General features: G+C 34.6%; 1 protein-coding gene across 2 annotated transcripts in view; it reads left to right on the top strand.

Moving 5' to 3' along the window:
- The window catches only part of PKN2 (protein kinase N2), a 148,720-nt gene extending 128,589 nt beyond the window's left edge, over positions 1-20,131 (top strand). For both annotated transcript variants that reach the window (XM_070592381.1, XM_008529594.2), the window contains 7 exons: positions 30-206; positions 4,242-4,304; positions 5,514-5,590; positions 12,683-12,825; positions 17,057-17,164; positions 17,374-17,454; positions 17,542-20,131. In XM_070592381.1, coding sequence (XP_070448482.1) covers positions 30-206; positions 4,242-4,304; positions 5,514-5,590; positions 12,683-12,825; positions 17,057-17,164; positions 17,374-17,454; positions 17,542-17,745 — 853 coding nt within the window. In that variant the 3' untranslated portion in view covers positions 17,746-20,131. The remainder of the gene's footprint in view (positions 1-29; positions 207-4,241; positions 4,305-5,513; positions 5,591-12,682; positions 12,826-17,056; positions 17,165-17,373; positions 17,455-17,541) is intronic.
- Positions 20,132-24,395: the final 4,264 nt, after the last annotated feature.

Here is a 24,395-nt window from a genome sequence, read left to right as displayed (position 1 = left end):
TATTGATTTTTAAATGTTTTCTCTTACAGCCTGATGTGTGAAAAAAGAATTTTTGAAACTGTGAACAGTGTAAGGCATCCCTTTTTGGTGAACCTTTTTGCATGTTTCCAAACCAAAGAGCATGTTTGCTTTGTAATGGAATATGCTGCCGGTGGGGACCTAATGATGCACATTCATACTGATGTCTTTTCTGAACCAAGAGCTGTGTGAGTATGCTTTAGCCATTTCTCTGATTTTTTCCATGACTGATTTCTTTCTGGGAAGGAACAAAGCTCTTTAGAATTTTTTTTTTTTCCCCAAATAGAAAATAGGTCTCTGCAAGAATTATTAGAACCCCTTACTTACCCTTTTGCCATATATAAATATATCTATTTTGCTCTGTTGTCTATGTTGAAAATTTCATAGATTACCCTAAATCACACTTGATAGTGTAGATACACAATTTAGGTTCATTTTAGTAAAATTTCTTCTTTTTTTCTATTTTCTCCCTAGATAATGCCAACTAGGACCATGGCTTTAAATACTAACTATACTCAGTACATTGTTAAGAGAAAAGATTTGTATCATGTATTTGTGTGAAGTATTTGCATTAGCATTTTAAAGCGTTATCTAAAAGAATATATGTTAAGTATTTGCTTGCGTGTGCATGATATCTCTGAAAGAATATAAAAGAAACTGGTCTAATTATTGCCTCCAAAAAAAGACACAGAAAGCATACTTTCACTATAACCCTTTTGGTAGTTTATGAATTTGATATTTTATGAAGATTTTGCTTATTCAAATGAATAAAAATAAATAATAGCAAATAATTGAGATTAAATATCCATATTTTTTTCTCCTGTTGTTGTATCAGTTTTATAGCTCAAGTATTAGAGCTTGGATTTAAACCTAGGGAAGTGCTCTTAATAGCTACACTCCGCATGCTTGTGTTTACCAAATTACTATCTCCAGGCCTGGCCTCTTCCCTAAACTTCCAACTCTGATAACACTCAGTGGCTAACTTGACTTTTCCCTTTGAGTCGGCTGAGTATTTCTCATGTAACTTCTCAAACGGAACTCCTAATTTTTCTCATTTTCCCCGACCTCACCCACCACTCCCCAGGCCTTGCTACTCCTCTAGTCTTCTCGATCTCATTGAATGGCAGGACCATCTCCCAGTTGTTCAAGCCAAAACAGGGAGTCATTTTTAGTCCTCTTTTTCCCTCACATGCAACATCCAACTTAGTAGCAAGTCCAATCAATTCTACCTTCAAAACAAACCCTAAATCATAAAAATCATAAACCAATAGTAAACCTTTATTGGGTTCATTCTTGAATTTTCATCACTTATCTATATTCTGACAAAGTAGCAACTGATGTTTGTGAAGCACTTTCACTTCTGTATTTGATTCTCATCATAATCATTACAACTATATAGAGCAGATAGTAGTACTACTGTCATACCTTCAAGTTTCAGATGAAGAAATAGGGGTTAGTTCTGATGCATAGTGAAGTTTTCAAAGAAGGAGCAAAAGCCAGAAGGTAGTAGAAAGCTACTAATAATTCATTCCTTGAATATTTAAAATTTAAAAACGGCATCTAGACTGTGCCTCGCCCTGTGCTAACTGCCATGCAAATTTATTTGTTCTTGCTTTTTTATTCCCCTTTTTTTTTTAAGAAATATAAAATCCACTCTGCCTTAAGGAACTTTTATTTTTGCTCAGGATATAAATCATATACAAATAAAACAGTTAAGCCCAGTAAAATAGAAGAATAAAGTGCTACATTGCACTACTTCAAATCTGAAGTACCTTCCCCTAATCATTCAGATCTAACTTTACATGTCATTTCTTTAACGGTCCTGTCCTTTAAAGAAATACAGTACCCTATATAAAATGCCACTACATCACTTACATCCAAATCAGGTCACTCTATTCTATTTTCTCCACAGCACTTTATGTATACCTGAAATCATCTTGTTTATTTATCGTTTGCATTTATATTGTCTGTCTCCCTTCACTAAACGGGAGAGACAGGGACTATGTCTATTCTCTGTACTAGTGGGACACCTAGAAGGGTGGCTGACATATACTAGGTGATCAGTGAATTTTTATTGACTGAGACTATGGAATCAAAATTAGTTTGATTCCTGGATTTGCTGTTTTCTAGCTATAGACATATTAATTACTCTCTCTGAGAGCTTCATTTTCTGCTTCTGTAAAATATTTATCTTAAAGGCTTGATTTGAAGACTAAATAAGCTGATAAATAAAAATATCTAACACAGTACCTGACACATAGTAAGCATTCAAACAGTATACCCAGTTATTTGTTGAATATCATTATGTCAGTCTGTTTACAAAGAATGAAACAAAAGAGAAATAAAAGTATTTTTATAATTTTTACAGTATTTTTTTGACACCAAAATAAGTTTGCTAAAAACTTTACGCTAAGCAATTTTAGAATTGCATTTGTTTTAATGGACTTCAGGTAAATCTTTTAAACTTCTGGTAAGTAATTATACAAGATCTAACGTATAATGAAATAAGTGTTTCTAATGATTGCATTTTAAAATTCTCCCAAATTATGGTCCCATTTTTGTAAAAATAGGTAAACACAAAACATAGCTGTATTATCTACATGTGCATGTAAATGCACTCTAAAAGTTTGAAGAATATTCAGCAAGCTGACAAGACTAGTTATCTGTATGAATGATAGTGGCATTGAGGTGAAATGGAAAGATGGAGGAATGAAACATTGTGCTTTGAGGCAAGAGCATTATGTTTATTTTTTAGAGAAAATATCCATGTATTACTTGTATAATTAAGAACTGATTCTCCTAAGTTTCTTCTTATAGGCTGTTCTGTAGTAAAGGCAGGTCCGCATTTTTAAATTCATTCATTCATTTATTATCTATCTCGTAATGCAGTAATCCTATCATGTGTCAGGCATTAATGCTAAGTATTGAGGATAAACACTGAAAAAGACAAACATGGTTCTTATCCCTTGAGAATTAATATTCTAGCTGGGCTCAAGCTTTCCTAAGATCCAAACCCATTTACCCAATTTCTAGACCTCTTCACCTGCCCCAAGGCAATTCAAAGTCAACCTGTCTAAAGCCAAACTCATTTTCCCCACAAAACTTTGGCTACTCCTGTATTTCTTTACCTATTCATTATACTAAGAAGGAAACCTTGAGTCACCTTCCACTTTTCCCTATCCCTCATCCTCTACAGCTAATGAGACACCAAGTCCTGCCTGCTAGTTTTAAAGTTTCTCTGGAATCCATCTCTTACTTTCTTTGTTGCCACTGTGTTGGAGGTTCTCGTGATCTTTCATCTGTACTGTCCTAATAGCCTTATCTGTTCTTTTTCCCTGTGGATATCTAACTACTTCTACTCCAAACTTCACACTACTATTCAAAAAATCTCTCTAACATAAATCTGATCATTCTGTCCAAGTGAAAAATGGTTTGGGGGCCAACCCGGTGGTGTACCAGTTAAGTTTGCACGTTCCACTTCAGTGGCCCAGGGTTCACTAGTTCAGATCCCAGGTGTGGACCTGTGCACCGTTTGTCAAGCCATGCTGTGGCAGGCGTCCCACATATAAAGTAGAGGAAGATGGGCATGGATGTTAGCTCAGGGGCAGTCTTCTTCAGCAAAAAAAAAGAGGAGGATTGGTGGCAGATGTTAGCTCGGGGCTAATCTTCCTCAAAAAGAAATAATTTGATTCTCTATCACTAAGAGAAGAAATCGCAATATCTGTAATATGACATTCAAGATCCTTCATAACTTGACCCCAGGGTGTCTTCTCAGTCTCCTCTCTCACTACTACTTCTCCTTCCTTTACTTCAGCCACAACAAACTTATCGATTGTCAAACATGTTATGCCTTTTATCCTCTATTCCTTTCCCTCTTAGGAGAAAGCCCTGTGTTTCCCCCATGAAAGTTCTACCTTTCACATCATCCTTCTGCCTTTGTGGCATATTGTAATTTCTCCTACAGAACCAGATCAATGTCTGCTCTAAGGACTTCAGTGACTTCATCAGTCGAATGACTTCCATTGTAGACGTTGTATTTTCCTTATTTTTAGTTTTACCGCCAATATTTAGTGTATAGCTTACTATGTCTGGCATACAGTAAAGACTAAATAAGTATTTGTGAAATTAGTTAACTGCAGAATTCTGCTTTGAAGCATAAAAGTGTAAACTGGGATTCAAGAGCAGTAGAATTTATTAAACTTTTGATTTAATTCTTCAAACAGATTTTATGCTGCATGTGTAGTTCTTGGGTTGCAGTATTTACATGAACACAAAATTGTTTATAGGTAAGTAAAGCTTTGATACTTTCTAATGGCTTACTTTGGTGTGAATTAGAATTAAAGATAATTAAGAAGGATATTTTATGTTTAACCAGCTTCTTAATTTTCACTTTCATATCATGTGACCTCTAAAAAAGTTAAATTCTAATTTTCAAAGACATAGTTAACATAATAATGATATGATGAACCTCTTTGTTCCTGATCTCTGCCTATTACCTAATTAGAAGAGTGAGACTAAAAGTTGGCCTCTTAATAACATGTCACCAGCAGTATTTATCCTAGTGAATATTTTACATTCAACTCATCCACTGCAAAAAACTTCTATAGACCAGTACTACTCAAAATTTGTCCATGATGAGTAAGATAAGTAGCTTGTGCCGGAATGTAAAACATCACCCTGCTTTCTTCATTAAGTCTTGTTGTCATCTAGACAGTGTGCTTGGTGACATAGCTGATGTGTGTACTGGCACAGGTTCCTTATCAAATTGCAGAGCAGTAACAAGTAGTTTATAGCCCAGCAGCTAGCCTGTGAGTGACACTTTGAATATCATTGCCCTAGACCAGATAAGTTATGGAAAGTCCAGGCAGAATTATAATGTCTATAAATGAACTATAAATGTCGGTTTATTCAAACTTCTAACAGTATTTTCAAGATAAGGATTTTCTCATGGTCCTATTTTACTCAAAGGATAAAATATTTTCAACTTAATTTGGAATCAGTTAGTACAGATAGATAGCTTTCTCTTTATTTTGAATTATTCTCTTAGAAGGTTAAAGCTGCCCCCCAATACCATGTTTATACTGTTATGTTGACAATTCGTTCTTATGGATGGTATGTAGGGCAAACTTCAAACTTAGTCCAAGTCAGATTATCACAAATAACAAATTAATAAAACCTGAGTTAAAGATACTTGAACTCCTTCCATGCTTTAAATATATATTTAGATAAATGAAACATTCCTCTTTTTAACGCATTCTCCCTTCTATATAACAGGGGGAAGGTTATTCAGAAACTGTATTATTTAGGGTAATAAACTTGCCAAAAGAAAGAAAAATGAACAATTGTAATATGGTATTTAAATCTCAAATCATAACTTGAAAAACTCATTTTTAGTAAAGCAAACATATGGCTCCTATTGAGATTAGTTTTTTACTACGTTATCTACTGATTTTATTGATTTTTTTTTTTCATTTTACATTTTTTATCCTGAACAGAGATTTGAAATTGGATAACTTATTGCTAGATACAGAGGGCTTTGTGAAAATTGCTGATTTTGGTCTTTGCAAAGAAGGTAATTGAATATTTTTAAGTTCCTTTTCTAATTGATTACTATTGCTTTGTACTTTGGTAGTTTTCAAGTCTGTCTGTGGAAAGCAAAATGTATTTTTAACTTTAAGTTATTTTTTATTAAGACATTGCAGATTGTTCATATAACCTAATTATCACATTATTTAAAAATTAGTCTATGGATATGAATAAGGTTAGTTTTTCAGAAATCATAGTATAAAACTAAGATTCCCTTTGTGTGATTAATAATTCTGTCACTACACTAAGAAAGCATTGGTTAAGCACCAAATTTTCTCTTTGCTGGGGCTGTACAGAGTGAATTACTTAGGCCTAAGAACTTCTCTCCAGCTTCTTAAAACTTTTAACATTTTTTAAATAGGAAAAAATATATACATATATCTCGAGAATCTTTTCTATGTAGTTAAAAGTAAAAAAATAAGTAAACTGGGAAAATCTGAAACAGAGGTAGCATAACAAAGTATAAAGAGCATGGGCTTAGGTACCAGACAGTCCTAGGTTTGAATCCTGGCTCTGCTGCCTGCCGCTTATTTACTATGTGTCTTTGAACAAGTTACTTTTAACCTCATTGAGTCTGTTTCCTCAACTATAAAAATGGATATAATCTTTCTTGTTTAGGATATTATGAGAATTGGAGATAAGTCAGTTGGCACAGTGCCTAACATATAGTAAATAGGTACAGGCATACTTTGGAGATATTGCGAGTTTAGTTCCAGACCACTGCGATAAAGCAAATATTGCAATAAAGTGAGTCACACAAATTTTTTGGTTTTACATTGCATGTAAAAGTTATACTATACTGTAGTCTAGTAAGTGAGCCGTAACATTATGTCTAAAACAATATGCGTACCTTAAATAAAAATATTGTATTGCTAAAAAATTGTAACCATTATCTGAGCCTTCAGCAAGTTATAATCTTTTTTTGCTGGTGGAGGATCTTGCCTCGATGTTGATGGCTGCTGACTGATCAGGGTGGTGGTTGCTGAAGGTTAGGGTGGCTGTGGCAATTTCTTAAGACAACAATGAAGTTTGCCACATCAGTTGACTCTTCCTCTCATGAATGATTTCTTGTAGTATGCAATGCTATTTGATAGCATTTTACCCACAGTAGAACTTCTTTCAAAACAGGAGTCAACCCGGGCCCAGCACGGTGGCACAGCAGTTAAGTTCGCACGTTCCACTTCAGTGGCCCGAGGTTCACTGGTTTGGATCCCTGATGCGCACCTATGCACCACTTTTCCAGCCATGCTGTGGCAAGCATCCCATATATAAAATAGAGGAAGATGGGCACAGATGTTGGCTCAAGGCCAATCTTCCTCGAAAAGAAAAAAAAAATTGGAGTGTCAGTGCTCTCAAATCCTGCCACTGCTTTATCTACTAAGTTTATGTGATATTCTGAATCCTTAGTTGTTATTACAACACTCTTCACAGGATCTTTACCAGTAGGTTCCATCTTAAGATATTATTTTCTTTACTCATCCATAAGAAGCAACTCCTTATCTGTTAAAGTTTTATTGTGAGATTGCAGCAATTCAGTCACATTTTCAGACCCCACTGCTAATTCTAGTTTTCTTGCTATTTCCACCACATCTACATCTGCATTTACTTCCTCCGTAGAAGTCTTCAACTCCTCAAAGTCATCTGTGAGGGTTGGAATCAATTTCTTCCAGACTCCTGTTATTGTTGATATTTTGACCTCTTCTCATGAATCATGAATATTCTTAATGGCATCTAGAACGGTGAATTCTTTCCAGAAGGTTTTCAATATACTTTGTCCAGATCCATCAGAAGGATCACTATCTATGGCAGCTATAATCTTACGAGATGTATTTCTTAAGTATTAAGACTTGAAAGTCAAAATTACTCCTTGATCCATGGGCTACAGAATGGATGTTGTATTAGCAGACGTGAGAACAATATTAATCTTGTTATACATCTCCATGGAGCTCTTGGATGACCCAGGCATGTTGTCAATGAGCACTAATAATATTGAAAGAAACCTTTTTTTCTGAGCAGTAGTTCTCAACAGTGGGCTTAAAATGTTCAGTAAACCATGTTGTAAACAGAGGTGCTGTCATCCAGGCTTTGTTGTTTATTTATAGAGCACAGGCAGAGTAGATTTAGCATAATTCTTCAGGGCCCTAGGTTTTTCAGAGTGGTAGATGAGCATTGGCTTCAACTTAAAGTCAGCATTTACATTAGCCCCTAACAGTAGAGTCAGCCTGTCCTTTGAAGCTTTGAAGCCAGGCATTGACTTCTCTTCTTGAGCTATGAAAGTCCTAAATGGCTTCTTCCAATAGAAGGCTGTTTTGTCTACACTGAAAATCTGTTGTTTGGTGTAGCCACCTTCATGAATTATCTTAGCTGGATCTTCTGGAGAACTTGCTGCAGCTTCTACATCAGCACTTGCTGCTTCATCTTGACTTTCGTGTTATGGAGACGGCTTCTTTCCTTAACCTCGTGAACCAACCTCTGCTAGCTTCGGACTTTTCTTCTGCAGCTTCCTCACCTCTCTGAGCCTTCACAGAATTGAAGAGAGTTAAGGCCTTCCTCTGGATTAGGCTTTGGTTCAAGGGAATGTTGTGGCTGATTTGATCTTTTGTCCAGACCACTAAAACTTTCTCCATATCAGCAATAAGGCTTCTTATCATTCATGTGTTCACTGGAATAGCACTTTTAACTTCCTTCAAGAACTTTTTCTTTGCATTTACAACTTGACTAAGTATTTGATGCAAGAGGCCCATCTTTTGGCCTATCTTGGCTTTCAGCATGCCTCCCTCATTAAGCCTACTCATTTGTAGCTTTTGATTTAAAGTGAGAGATGTGCAACTCTTCCTTTCGTTTGGACACTGAGGCCATTGTAGAGTTATTAATTGGCCCAGTTTCAATACTGTTGTGCCTCAGGGTATAGGGAGGCCTGAGGAGATGGAGAAAGACCAGGGAACAGCTGGTTGTTGGAGCAGTCAGAACATGTACAACATTTATTGATTAAGTTTGCTGTCTTATATGGGTACGGTTCTTGGCATCCCAAAACAATTACAATAGTAAGATTAAAGATCACTGATCACAGATCATCATAACAAATATAATAATAAGGAAAAACTTTGAAATATTGTGAGAATTACCAAAATGTGACACAGAGACACGAAGTTAGCAGATGTTGTTGGAAAAATGGCTCTGATAGACTTGTTTGAGGCAGGGTTTCTACACACTTTCAATTTTTAAAAAACACAATATCTGCGAAGTGCAGTAAAGCAAAGCACAATAAAACTAGATATGCCTGTATTCTTATCTTTACATTTAATACATTGTATTGTAATGGACGTTGTCTGTTTCCCCTCTACACTGGTAGCTTCTTGTCTCTTAGCTTTGTTTCCATAGCACAGAGTATCATGCTTGGCACATCTTAACTATTCAGTGAATATTCAGTTAATAAGTAGTTGCAGGGGCTGGCTCCATGGCCAAGGGATTAAGTTCGCGCGCTGTGCTTCAGCGGCCTGGGATTTCCCAGTTCGGATCCTGGGTGCAGACATGGCACTGCTCAGCAGGCCATGTTGAGGCAGTGTCCCACATGCCACAACTAGAAGGACCCGCAACTGTGTACTAGGGGGATTTGGGGAGAAAAAGCAGAAAAAAAAAGAAGATTGGCAACAGTTGTTAGCTCAGGTGCCAGTCTTTTAAAAAAAAAGTAGTTGTATGAATGAATGAACTTTTCAAATATATGTTCATCAGTTACCCCCTGACCTCCTAATTGCTGAATCCAATAAAAGTTTTTTTCACTTAGTGGATAATCTCTGTTTTGGACACTATTGATTTTTTTTTTTTTTTTTTTGCTAATGAGGATTGATTAGCCCTGAGCTAACGTCTGTTGCCGATCTTCCTCTTTGTTTTTTTCTTTTGCTTGAGTAGGATTAGCCCTGAGCTAACATCTGTGCCAATCTTCCTCTATTTTGTATGTGGGATGCCTCCACAGCATGGCTGATGAGTGGAGTAGGTCCACGCCTAGGATCCGAATCTGTGCACCTGCACTGCTGAAGCAGAGCACATGGAACTTTAACCATTTGGCCATAGGGCCAGCCCCTTGGACACTGTTGATTTAAATGCTTTCATTCGTCAGAGTCTCTCCTTAGCCCATTGCTCTTCACTGCTAGTTTTTAACTAGCCAGTGTATGCTAATAATTCCCAACTTTATTACTTCCTTTCCTACTATACGTATTCAACTATCTACTAGAACACCCTACCTGAGTAGTCAATAGATACCTCAAATGCTGTACACACAAAACTAGTTTGTTTTCCTCAGATAGTCTAGTTCATCATTGATGTTGCCACAATCCTCATAATCTCCTAATCTGAAAATGTGAAATTATCCTTGATTCTGTTCTCTACTTTCCACATCTAGTTAATCACCAAATTGTGCTGACACCTACTTCCTTAATATTCCCTAAGTTTTTCATTTCTCCTCTACTACTGCCAACCGTCATCTTGTTTTAATAAGACTACCTCAGTAGTCTCTTAAGCTTTTCTGTCTCTAGTCTTTTTCTCCCTCAAATTGGTCTGCCCATGTAATTGCTAAAATGCGGCAGGCACGTATAAAGATAACTGACCGTGGTACACCCCTGCTGGAAACCCTTCAGTGGCTAAGATGTGAGATACAGTGCCCTTCCTGATCTGCCTGCCTATTTCTCCAGCCATATCTCTTGCAGCTCTCTGCCTAGTACTTTCTACTCCAGCAACAACAAAGCTTATAGTGTCTCTCCACCATCACCCATCCAACTCTCTTTGCTCACTAATGTCTGTTCATCTTTCAGTCTCGACTCAGGTGTCACCTTCTCAGATAAGTTACCTGAGACTCCTCTCCTCTGATCTCTACTCCTAAGTCAGCTTTAGGAGCCCTTCTTCAGTGTTTCTACAATATCTTGCTCTTACATAACATTATAAAATTATCAGTATATCTCTATTTTCCTCTAGTTTCCTGTAAGCCCCTTAAAGACAAAAACCGTGTCTTATTCTCATTTTTGTGTTCCCATCACTTGGCACGGATGCCTTGAACATAATAGCTACTCAGAAAATATGTATTGAATAACTAGACTTAGTAAATGTGTTTTTCTTCATTGTCATAAAATATATATAGTACATTATAAAAATAATAGCTAACAATTTTTTAGCACTCACTGTGTGCCAAGCACTTTGCCAAGTATTTCATATGCCTGAACTCCTTTAATTTATAACAATCTTATGGAAGTAGATAGTAGTATTAACTGCTGCACGTAGATGAAGAAACTAGGCTTTGAGATTAGGCAACTTTCCCAAGCTCTCACAGCCAACAAGTGGCAAAAGCTGGCATTTAAACCCAGGTCTTTATAACTCCAGAGCTTAATGTTAACTAATTCCGTGGAGTTTTACCAATTTGAAGTCCTGGCTAATTGGGCCTACTTTGAATTTCCTTTAAAAATATCAGGATAAGCGGGACCAGCCCAGTGGTGCAGTGGTTAAGTTTGCCTGTTCCGCTTCGACGGCCCGGGATTCGCCAGCTGGGATCCTGGGTGCAGACCTACGCACTGCTTGTCAATCCATGCTGTGGCAGGCATCCCACATATAAAGTAGAGGAAGGCCGGCACGGATGTTAGCTCAGGGCCAGTCTTCCTCAGCAAAAAAAAGAAGAGGATTGGTGGCAGATGTTAGCTCAGGGCTAGTCTTCCTCAAAAAATTAATTAATTAATTAATTAATTAAAATTAAAATATCAGGATAAAGGAGCCAGCCCAGTGGTGTAGTGGTTAAGTTCATATGCTCTGCTTTGGTGGCCCGGGGTTCACAGGTTCAGATCCCAAATGTGGACCTATATACCACTCATCATGCCATGCTATGGTAGTGTCCCACATAGAAAATAGAGGAAGATTGGCACAGATGTTAGCTCAGGGCCAATCTTCCTCACCAAAAAAAATATGTGTATATATCAGGATAAAATATATCAGAAATATATCAGAATTAATGAAATGTTATAATCATATTGTTATAACTGACGTGATATGTATGCATTACATTAAAATGTGACAGGTTTTATAATATTACTATAAACAAGACAAAAAATTAGAGTAATTGTATCCTAAAAATATGACGTATGTATTATGCTCTAGTTGTGAACAGAGCACAGAATAAAAATCAAAAAATATTAGTTCTGTTTCTGTCTTTGTTAACTTTTTCTTAATCTTAGCCAGGTTACTTAAAAAGCTTGTGTAGAGCTTATATAGGTATTATGTCAAATCTTCTTCAAAATAATATTTTATTGGAGAAAAAAATATGATAATGTTAAAGAAATTTTTCAAAAAAGAAAAAATTCCTCCACCCTAATGTGCTGATATATTTAATTAGTCCCTTCAAGTCTTGGTCCATAGACTTACAGATTCATTTGAAATTTTCAGTCATTGTAAATGCATACCTTTTTAAATTTAGAACTCAGAGCTTTTCTTTCAAATTGTTTCATAAGATGATGCTTATAATGAGCTTTTAACACTTTAGAATACATTGAGATATTATCTTCCATATATAGAATGTATATTTGATTAATTAATCTATTACTGAGTTATGAGGAACATGTATTCGAAAACTACTTAACTCAAATATTAATATATCTCTATGTTATACTACACATTTGGTCAATTCTTGATTATCTAAGGGTTTGCTTTTTGGTATTTTCTAAAGTCTACTTAATGTTATTTTTATAATGAAGGAAATAAACTTATTTAAGGGTTGAATTGAAAAGATGATAGAAATTAAAGCTTAGAATCAGTTCCTTTTGTAACTTCTTAGCATCACTTATAATGACCAGAAGGAGAAAATAAGTAAATAAAATGAAGTATGAAATTTTATTTATTTTTACCCATTAATTTAATAGTCATTGCTACTACACAGTTTTTTCTATACACATACTTAACATTTTTTTAAAAGCCTTTGATATATCTTGAGTTTGATCACCATGCACAAATGTACAACTTTAGTTTTATTTCCTAAGGATATCTTCTAATTTTTATGCTAGATTTTTTTCATTGCTAACAAATATTTAAATTTTACCTTTTTCAGGAATGGGATATGGAGATAGAACAAGTACATTTTGTGGCACTCCTGAATTTCTTGCCCCAGAAGTATTAACAGAAACTTCCTATACGAGAGCTGTAGATTGGTGGGGCCTTGGTGTACTTATATATGAAATGCTCGTTGGTGAGGTAAGCAGTATAAAATAGGTGAGAGAGAAAGGAGGAAAGATGGTTGAAAGAACAAAGCATGTCATTTATAAAATACTTAATATGTCTCCTGCATAAGCAGAACCTAAGTTTTATAAATATTTATAATATACTAATAATTGCCTACGATTCTGTATTATCTTCACTGTCATTTTTAGATTTTTATATTATCTGTGGAATGTGTTACCAAGGCTTTGAAACTAGTTCCTCATATTTCAGTATTACTATGGTGATGTTTTATGATTTTAAGACAAAATCATATCTAACCGATCATTTCACAGGGAATAAAATAGCAGGAAGACTAATGAAAAGAATGTACTCTGTACCTGTAAAGAAAAGTCAGCTATACATTGGTCAAACATAAATCTTACCTTCAAAAACAGTACAGCAGATTTGAAAAGGTTAACTTTTTTTTTTTCCTACTGTTTTCTTTAGATTAACTTAAATTTCTGGGGATGACTTAGTTGTACACAGAAATTGTTACCATTTAGGAAAGAGTGAATTATATCTAATAAATCAAGCAGTAATAAGAGCTAATCTATTTTGTTATAAATTGTTGGAAATGATAAATTAGAGAGGAATTGGGAAAGCGTAAATATTTAAACAAGTAATTGAAAACTTCTTAGACGGGCTTGATGATCCCAAGAGGTGAGAAAAATTACCTTATTGGGTTGGTTAATTGTTCTGCCATTTCCCCAGTGCCAACAAGCTTCCTTGTACATTCTAGGCATGAACAAATTAGGAGTTGAATGAGTGAATGACTGAATTATTGAGTTTCAGAAATTTCTAAAGTTTTGCTCTGTGATTGTAATTTAGTGGCACTTATCTCAAACAAACAAATAAATGATTTCGTCTTATGCAAATGACATCCCTTTTTGGTATGTCAAATTGGAGTGGATACTTAGAAAAGGAGGAAAAGAAATAGCTAATTAAAATGTTTAACATGTGCTAGGCACTGTTCTATGTGCTTTATAAATATTAGCTCATTTAATTTTTCAGCAACCTTTCATGAGTTCAGTACTAGTCTTATTCCGATTTTCAGATGCATAAATGGAGACACAAAGAGGTTCATAGCATGCTTCACGTCACACAGCTCTCATGTGGAGACCTGGGATTTTAACCCTGCCACTCTGGTTTCAGAACCTGTCTCCAAACCATTTTGCTTTGCTGCCCCCAGGATAGGGTTATTCGGTCCACTCAAACTTGTTTCTATTCTTAAGACCACTGGTCCAGATCAGAATTTTTCACACCTATTTAAAAAATCTGCTGTATGATATTTTAAAATGGAAAGATTTATTTAATCCCTAATCCACCATGGTCTTTAGTTTCTAAGGATATCAGAAGTGCTCATAATAGTTGTTTCTGTAAGCTCCGGCCTGCTTGAACTCACTTTTATTTTCTTCCTTTTAAAAGAAGCAACATTTCTATTGCTGCTTTTTAAATGTCGTGTTCAGTTATGTCTGAGATTTAATTAAGTTACCAAAAATTATATGCTTGCTTAAAATTTACTCTCCATATTAGAGACGGCATGCCAAAAATGTGAGTTTATTGCAGACTACTACAGAAGTAAGAGCCAGTTGATTCTACTTCCTCCTGTTCTAAAGTGAGTGGAGGATTCGGCAGTGCACAAGTGAGGAAATTCGGTTCCATACTTTTTTAAAAGAGCTTCTAATTGAGCTCTTAATTACCTAGGAGGTAAATGGCAGTGAATCTGGCTATTCCTTCACAATTGCTTTTTGCAATTTCATTTCTCTTTATCACCTACCTAAGAGGGAGGATAGTTGGGAAAAGAACTAAACTTAAAACTCATCAATATACTTTATAATTTTATAGCATTGGTGAAACTTTAGCATAACATTTTTTATCTGTGATAAAAGTAAAGTTTGACTAAAGCTTATGTGTAATTTCTCTGGTATTATAAGTAATTGAAAAATCACTGAATATATCATGCATTTCCAAATTTGTATTTGAATTTATGAGTTTTGAGGACTGAAAAAGACTCCAGGAATAAATTAATGTACCAGGTCCCCTTTCCCTGTGTCACATGAGAGTGAAGTATCGAAGAAGTTGAAGGTAATCTTAGATACTGGAGTTAGATACTTGACGTCCGAACAGACTATTGGATTTTTATATGTGTTTAAAACACAATTGCTAACCTTTCGTTGTTAGCCCTGTTAGCTTCTTTGATTAGCCCTGAGCTAACATCTGCTGCCAATCCTTCTCTTTTTTTTTGCTGAGGAAGACTGGCCCTGAGCTAACATCCATGCCCATCTTCCTCTACTTTATATGTGGGACGCCTGCCATGTCATGGTTTGCCAAGCAGTGCCATGTCCGCACCCGAGATCTGAACCAGGGTTTGCCAGGCCACCAAAGCAGAATGTGCACATTTAACCCGCTGTGCCACTGGGCCAGCCCCTAGCCCTGTTAGCTTCTTATACAATAGTCCTCCATTATACATGGTTTTGCTTTCCACGGTTTCAGTTACCCACAATTGATTTGAAATGGAAAATTCCAGAAATAATTCATAAGTTTTAAATTATGCATTGTTCTGATTATCATGATGAAATCTCATGCTGTCTTGCCTGGGATGTGAATCATCCCTTTGTCCAGCGTATCCAGACTGTATACACTAACCACCCATTGGTCACTTAGTAGCCATGTCGGTTATCAGATCGACTGTCATGGTGTCTCAGTGCTTATGTTCAAGTAACCCTTATTTTATCTAATAATGGCCCCAAAGTGCAAGAGTAGTGATGCTGGCAATTTGGATATTCCAAAGAGAAGTTGTTGTTAATCTCTTACTGTGCCTAATTTATAAATTAAACTTTATCATAGGTATGGTTATATGTATAGGAAAAAGCCACAGTGTGTATCGGGTTCAGTTACTCTGTGAGGTTTCAGGCATCCATTGGGGGTCGGAGATAAGGGAGAACTACGGTACTCTCTTTGCAGAAACAAGGAACTGTAGCATCTTAACAAATATCTAGATGTGTCTTCACTCTTCAGCCTTGTAGAGTGACAGTGTTCACATGCAAAATTAACTGATCAAATAGGAGACGAAAGTGCTTTGTATTAACGCTTGACATTTTGGTTGAGAATCCTTGTGAAATAGAATTTTCCCCTGACTTGCTGTCTCAATCCCAGAAAGAAATTACATTGTCCCACATAGTAGGTATTTTATTTATATATTTTGAATGAGTGAATAAACAGAGTACAGTTGTGATAACTGAGAAGTTTGACATTTTCTTAGATGTGAGCAATAAGGTTGGCAGATCACCCTTAGGAAGTTGGGTTCTGAATTCATTTTCACTAATTTCTCAGGTCAAAGATCCCTCCTTTTCCATTGATATTGCTTTCTACTTGGCTCTTATTCTTTAATACCTTATAGGAAGCAAGCAGCCAAATCTAAGCCGTCTGGAATTCTGAGGTAGTAAGTCACATTTCATAGCCACTTTTTCAACATAGTTGAGAGTTTATCACTTTGTACGTCAAATTGTTATACTGAATATAATTTAACTACTTTTTTATGACTCGGGCTCATTATTGTCATTATAATAATACTCTGCTTACTGAAATGCCCCAAGACCTATTGTGTAAAGCATTAAATATTCCTGGAAATGTGTGCTTTTTGAGTTCCTTTCAGTCTAATTTTGTTGGCAGCTGCTTCTTAGTCCAGTCATTATGCCTGCAAATCTCTAATTGTGTTTCGCCACTGTTAATTTGCTATTGACTTTGAAATTCGAAGTATATCCTTATCTGATGTATTTCCACAAACTCTGTGCTTCTCTCTGTAATAACAGTCATTACCATATTTACCTTACCATTTCCTTTTCTCTTTCCACAAGATTCTGTCTGTTATCTAAATATTTCCCACTATCTAATAGGCATTCAAAATATTGACCATCTGGCCAGGTAAATAAATAAATGAATGAAATGAAATGAAATGGAATGGAGTGAAATTAAATGAAAATGATATTATACAATATGACAAAAGTTGTTTTTAGGGTCTGTGAAATAAATTTAGAGATTTCGATAAGAAATGATCCTCTGGGTGATAGATACATATCTATTGTGGTTTCTTGTAGTCCTTATTTGGTGTTTTGGTGATTTTTTTTTTTCCCTCACTGCGTGGTTCTTGGTTGTACTTTGGATAGGGGATAAGATTTTACTGTATTAAGACTCATTTTTACTTACTCAAAGATATTTTTTCTAGTCTCCCTTTCCTGGTGATGATGAAGAGGAGGTTTTTGACAGTATTGTAAATGATGAAGTAAGATATCCAAGGTTCTTATCTACAGAAGCCATTTCAATAATGAGAAGGGTAAGAGTCAATGGTTTATAAACTACTTAAATTTTTTATATTGAAGGACATTTCCCAGTAGAACTTTAGGAGTTATTTTTCAATTCATAGATGTTGCATGGTTTAGACAAACACATACCAAAAAACATCTAAATCTTTACAAGTTTTGAGCATCCTTATCAATGAAGTTGCTGGTTTTATTTTAAATTTTATACTCTATGTTGTGTTAGCTATTAAGAAGAAATCCTGAGCGGCGCCTTGGAGCGGGTGAGAAAGATGCAGAGGATGTAAAAAAGCACCCATTTTTCCGGGTAGGTATGAAAATTTAAAAACTTTTATGAAACTTTAGCAATTAGGAGTAGGAAACTAAACTGGCCATTTTCTATTTTGTAATCCAGCTAATTGATTGGAGTGCTCTGATGGACAAAAAAGTAAAGCCGCCATTTGTACCTACCATTAGAGGACGGGAAGACGTTAGTAATTTTGATGATGAATTTACCTCAGAAGCACCTATTCTAACTCCACCTCGAGAACCAAGGATACTTTCAGAAGAGGAGCAGGAAATGTTCAGAGATTTTGACTACATTGCTGATTGGTGTTAAGTTCCGAGACACTGTGAAACCAAGCAGACTGACTGACAAGATGACCTCTTAAAAATAGCAACACTTCATTTGCTCTCTGTGCCATCAATAGCTTCTGAGATTTTTTTTTAAACACATGAAGATTTGTTTAAAAGTCCTATTCTAATACCTTCTTGAAAACTGGCTTCTTGACGTGTTTTCAATGTAAATCTGAGCACTGGAAACAGTTTCATGGAGTTTAAGCTGAATGGACACCAGCCATGAAAATCTATCACAAATGAATACTTTTGGATCAATAGTCTATTTTTTAAAAAAAAAAAAAAAGGAAAAAGAAAAAAAACACTCTTCTACAGTCCCTAGCTTTGCTGTATGCCTGCTTTAAGTAGAAGGAAGATTAATCAGTTAACTTCACTTGGCTGTATTTTACACAAAGTAAAAGAAAGGCTTGGGATGCTATTACTCTTCACACATTGTATGATTCCATTTGAATAAGGCAAATGCTCTTATTTTTTTAAAGAAATTACTTTAATATCAAAAAAATGTAGTAGTAGTTCGTGCATACTTTTGGGCTTTTTTAAAAAAAAAATGAAATGAATTGACATCTTGTTTTATAAATTTTCTATATTTATTAGGGAAAAATTTTTATTGCCTTATCTTTACCAACCATGTAACAGAGCCTCATAGCTTTCCAACAGAGCTACTTGCCAAATAGTTTTTTTTGTTTCTTAAGCCATGCTGAAACAAACAGGAACAACTAAACATCAGCATTTACTTAAAATTTTAAGAATGAGGACTTCTGATCAGCCTGAACCAAGATACTGTGTTACCTGTATGCATTCCCAAAGTCTAGACATTCAGTATGTGCAGTCATACCTTCCTCCAAAATTAGTGAACTGATTCCTCCTTTTTTGATATTCGTTGTACATTTATCAGCCTAGTTCATCTTATTCTTGTGTCTACTGTAGAAGGGAACCATATCTTTGTTAAAACATAGGGATTATCATTGTATACTTGCTGTGAACATGTATATGTGCAAGTTGTAATGTATTCTATGTTGTAGGTTTATTATTTAATTCACCACTTCATCACTTTTGTACAGTGGCCACCAGACACCTCAAACTCCAGCGTTTATGTTAAGTGCATTTGTACATTTTAGGCCACTGGATCCAGATTTTATATTGGCAGTTACTGAGGGCAAAAGCAATATATTGTAACAGAATGTATAAATATTTTTGATAAAACAGTCTATATTTTATAAAAATTATTATAACACTAAAGCTGTACCTCAAAAGTCTCAAAAATAATTTGATCAAATACTTTTTTACAACTCTTCAGAGGATCCATTTGTGGCTTTTTTAACGCTCTTATAGGAAAGTCTTTTTGTAAGCCATGACTTTTCCACTTGCCTGGAGTTTTTTGGGGGGTTTTTGTTTGTTTCTTTTTATTTTTTTCCCTCCTAGTGTATGACTTCATTTTTTTTCCTTAGTTCAATAATAACATCTTTGATTCTGTGCTTAGCATGTTAGGGTCATCATACCTCAGGAATAGCAAGTGTTGTTAACTAACCATAATGAATTAACTATTTAATCACAGTAATCTCATGTCTTAATTGTTCAAGTTCAAATCCTGTGAGAAACATGAAAGCACATTGATTTATAGAGTTGAGCTAAAAACATAAATATTTCAGCCTTGCCAGGGTGTGTTGGCATATTTTTATTGTACTCTGTGTAAAATTGTTCAGAGATAATTCATATTTCCTTCCAAATTGATTATTACCCAAGATCCTTTGGGGGGAAATCTTATAGAAAGAGGGAGCAATATGCTGTTTAAAGTTATTTTAAAATGCCAGTTAACTTCCTTGGTAAAGGACAATAGAGGATCTTAGCTTAATTGTCTGGCTTTAATTTAAACAGTGTTAACACAACATTAAAAAAAACACTACATACTTTTGAGGTACAGTCTGCTCACCTTTTCTGGTTCTCAAATATACATAGACAGCAGTGTCGAAAATAGGCTTTTAGCATTAAAAACTGACGTAGCATTTTGTAACTACACAATGTACAGAAATTTTTTTTAATTGAAGTCAATCACTAAAAAAAATTATAGGGCAGGGTATATTCACACAATTAAGCTGAAGAAAGCACTAATTTTTTCTGTAGTTTTTAAAATATATATATTTTAGTCAGATTTAAAATTTTTTAACTCTATAGAGTGTAAATATATTTTGCTATTACTGTATGTGTAAGTGACTGCTCAAGCACTTTGTAAGGAAATTAGGAAATTTTAGAATGGTACACTATGCATTCAAATGAAATGTGCCTTTAACTATGTCATTCTAAGAAGTGTTTTGCAGTCATAAATTACCACAAATGCACAAATTAAAGTTTAAACAGATTGTAATTTGTAACTTTGGTTTTAAGTATTATTTCCTTTTGAAAACTTCCTATTGGTCAAATTATGCATTCGCTATACTATATTCAAGATCTCAAAGACTAATTAACTTTAGCCTTCTTACGAGTACTTTTTCTCTTGGTGGGGTGCAAAATCGTGAAGATTTGGAGTAAATTGTACACTGATAATAATGGGAAAAGTTTGCATTCTACTTCTGTAAGATCAGTAGCGTCTTTCATTCAGTGGATATTTATGGAATGCCTTCTCTGTGCTGGCCACTGAAGATAGAAAGGTGGAAAAAAAATCAAAGTCTTCATAAATGAAGAACAATATGCATTAATGCTAAAATTCAAGCATCAGTGTTATATATACTTTTCTCTTGCTTGAGATTAACATTTTATTTTAGGACCTGACCTTTCAGAAAATACGTAAATGTAAACAGAATAGTAGCCAATTTCTAGTCATCTTTTTCAAAAATTGTAAATGGAATGTTTTAGAAATATAAAATGATCCATGCTATCCCTGTAACACAAATTGAGGTCATAGAAATTACCATTATATGTTGACTAGGTGAAAGCTGCATTATAGATTCAAATCTAACAAAATTTTCACAGGTGCTGCTGATCTTCCCTAAGCAAGTGAGGGTGAGTATGAGAAACCCAAAGGAGCAAATCCCAATCCATGGATCATAATCTTAATTTAGAATTCTCATTTACCTACTAGCTATCTTTTGAGATCTACTGTTTCTCTGAGATACTAGCTTTATGTATGTGTGTGTATATACATATATAAATATTATATGTATTTATAAGCATATTTATATAAATATATAACAAATATATAAATAGAGGGGAGTTTTTAAATAATTCCTAATTGTCAGAAGTCTTGCATAATTTCCAACTCTAGTATCATGACCAAGTAGAAGCTCTAAGACCTCCAATAAAACACATAATTTGACGCATTGCTGGTCTCATTAGAGATAAGAGTGGTCTCTGGCAACCCCTCACCCCAAAACAGGCAAATAAACTTGAACCTGAATCTGGGCAAGCCAGGGTTTCAGCAGCCAAGAGGTAGACGGTGCCCAAGCACAAGAGTGGGAGTACTGAGACGTTAGGACTGGAAGTTGAGTCTACAGAGTAGGCCAGAAAAGTAGGAAGTTGAAGAGGGTGAGAGCCAGAATGGCAGGGACCTGGTTTTAGAAATGCAGGCACCCAGAAGAAATGGGTTTACCAAGGATGCATTCCTGTAGCAACACCATTATGAAGCATAACAAACCTTGCAAAGCAGAACAACTTATGTTCTGTGCTAAAATCCTCAACAGGAGCTCAAGTTCTAGTTTGCAAGTCAATCTCTACTAGTAGAATCAGATACTTTCTGAAGGAAAGCTTCTCCAGGATGGTAACATACAACTTCCACAGATTAAGATCAAGTAATTCGCTGTCAAGGATTACCAAACATATGAGAGACAGCAAGCTACCTTGAATGAGAGTCAAGAAAAAGTGAATTTAGACATCCCCTCCAAAAAATTACAAATATTAGAATTCCCAGATACAAAATATAACTATGTATCAAATGTTTACATGGATAAAATTAACAGGATAAATGTAAAATTTTAAAGAAATTAGCACTTTTAAAATACAAAAATAAAAAATATAATTGATCAAATTTTAAACTCAGCGGAAGGGTTAACAGGAGATTAGACAGCTGAAGAGAGAAATGGAGAACTGGAAGATAATATCTGGAAAATAAATCCTGAAAAAATCAAATAAAGAGATAAGGAAATAGGAAATATGAGAGGAAGGTTAAGAGATATAGAAGATAGAATGGAGACCCAAGAGGAAAGAATGAAACAGAGGCAATATTTAAAGAGAGAATGGCTACACATTTCCCAGAGGTGAAAAATATCCAAGAAGTACAATATTCTCCATACAGGATAAATATAAATAAATTTATGCATAGAACCATTGTAGTAAAACTGCAGACCACCAAAGACAACATCTTGAAACTACCAGGAGAGAAAGCACTAATTGTCTATAAAGGAGAAACGAGCAGCTGACCTCTCATTAGCAGCGGTGGAATCAGTAGAATGTTGTCTTCAGAGCGCTGGCAAACAAAGTGTCAACTTGGAATTGTGTAGAAAGTAAAATTTTTTTTTAAGAAAGAGCAAATAAAATTTTTTTTTTAAAGAAGGGTTTACTATCAAGGGTCCTACTCTAAGGAAGTGCTTAAGAAGAAGGAAAATGATCCCAGATTGAATCCATGATACAAAAAAGGTTTGTGAACAAATAATATGGTAAACACTTAGATAAATCTAAATAAACCAAATCAATAGATAGAAAACTTTTTTTCCTTTTAAATTAACAGAAATTCTGGACAGCAATAGTAAGAAAATTGAGAGAGAAAAGATCAGAGCTAAAGTATTGTATCGTTGGAGTGACAAGTTATCGATTAAGTTTGATTAAATGTACACCATAAAATGTCAAGGATACTCACTAAAAGAATATAGTGCATAAACCCAAATGTATCAGTAATCACAATAAATGTAAATGGAGTAAACTCAAGGTATAGATTTTTTTAAAATCCAGCTTTATAATACTTAGAAAAAGATACATCTAAAATATAAGTAGTACGTATAAGTTGAAAGTAAAAGTATGAGGAAAAATATATGATGCAAAAACCATTCAAGCTAAACCTGTAGTAGCTCTACTGATATCAAATTTAGACCCACCATGAAAAAATAAGTATCAGCAAGAGTTTCTACATAATGATACAAGATTCAATTTGCAAGAAAGCTATAATAATTCTAAGATGTTAGGCATCTAATAAGATAGTCTCTAAATACATAAAGCAAAAATTGTTAAGAGTTACTGGAGAAAACTCACAAATAACCATCAAGGTGGAAGATTTCAACTCACATTGTTAGACAGCAGACTTTTTTTTTTTTTAAGGTGAATTGTCTTTTTTTTTCTGTTGAGGTTATGATAGTTTACAACCTTGTGAAATTTCAGTTGTACATTATTATTTGTCAGTCATATTATAGGTGCACCACTTCACCCTTTGTGCCCACCCCCAACACCCCTTTCCCCTGGTCACCACTAATCTGTTCTCTTTGTCCACGTGTTTATCTTCCACATATGAGTGGAGTCATACAGAGATTGTCTTTCTCTATCTGGCTTATTTCGTTTAACATAATACCCTCAAGGTCCATCCATGTTGTTGTGAATGGGATGATTTTATCCTTTTTTATGGCTAAGTAGTATTCCATTAGACAGCAGACTTTTTAAAATCAGCAAAAATATAGAATATTTGAATGCAATAAGCTTGATCCAATGGACATATATAGAATTCTGGATCCAGCAATTAAGAGATTCCACATTCTTTTCAAGCACACATGGAGCATTTATAAAAATTGAGCCATAAAACAAATTGCAGAAAATTACAAAGTATACTTATACTGATTATATTTTCTAAATGGTTAGAACAAAAAGATTTTAAGAGCTATATATGTATTTGAAAAAATTTTTAAATACTTTTTAAATAATGGATCAAAAGAAGAAAGAATAGTGGTAATTAAATACTTATAACTCAATAATAGTAAAAACATTACATACCAAAACTTGAGGCATATGGCAAAAGTGGTGCTACCAGGGGACTTTATAAACTAAAGTTAGAAAAAGGAAGGTTAAAAATTGATCAAGTTATTCAACTTAAGGAGTTAGAAAAAGAGCAACAGAATAAACTGAAAGTAAATAATAAAAATAAGCAAAACAGAAACAAAAGCCAAAAGCTTATTTCTTGAAACTGCTAACAAAATAGACACAGCTCTAAAAAGATGACAAGTGAGAGAAGGCATAAATACTATCTGTAATGCATGTAAATACAAATACTACAAAGATTTTTTTAAATTAAAAAAATACTATCAATGTTATGTAAATAAATTTGAAAATTTAAAATAATGAAGATAGTCTTTGAAAAATATAAGAATACTAAACTAGGAAGAAATTAAAGGCTGAATAATCTCATAACTATTAAAGAAATAAAAGTAGAAGTTGTCTTTCCACAAGGAAAACACTGGGTCTGGATTGTGTTGCAAGGAAGAGATTATTTCCACCACTTGGAAAGTTTTTGAGAAAATAGGAAAAAGTTATATTTCCTAACTCATTCTATGAAGACATTATAACCTAGGTACCAAATATACAAGAAGATTATATTAACTAGCACATTTCACTCATGAATATTGATACAAAAATAGTAAACAAAATATTACCAAATGAGGTTCA

This window comes from Equus przewalskii, chromosome 24 (assembly GCF_037783145.1).
Source record: "Equus przewalskii isolate Varuska chromosome 24, EquPr2, whole genome shotgun sequence".
In the NCBI taxonomy this organism is placed as follows: domain Eukaryota; kingdom Metazoa; phylum Chordata; class Mammalia; order Perissodactyla; family Equidae; genus Equus; species Equus przewalskii.
Note: the sequence above shows the minus strand (reverse complement) of the source record. Positions and strands in the feature narration are given on the sequence as shown.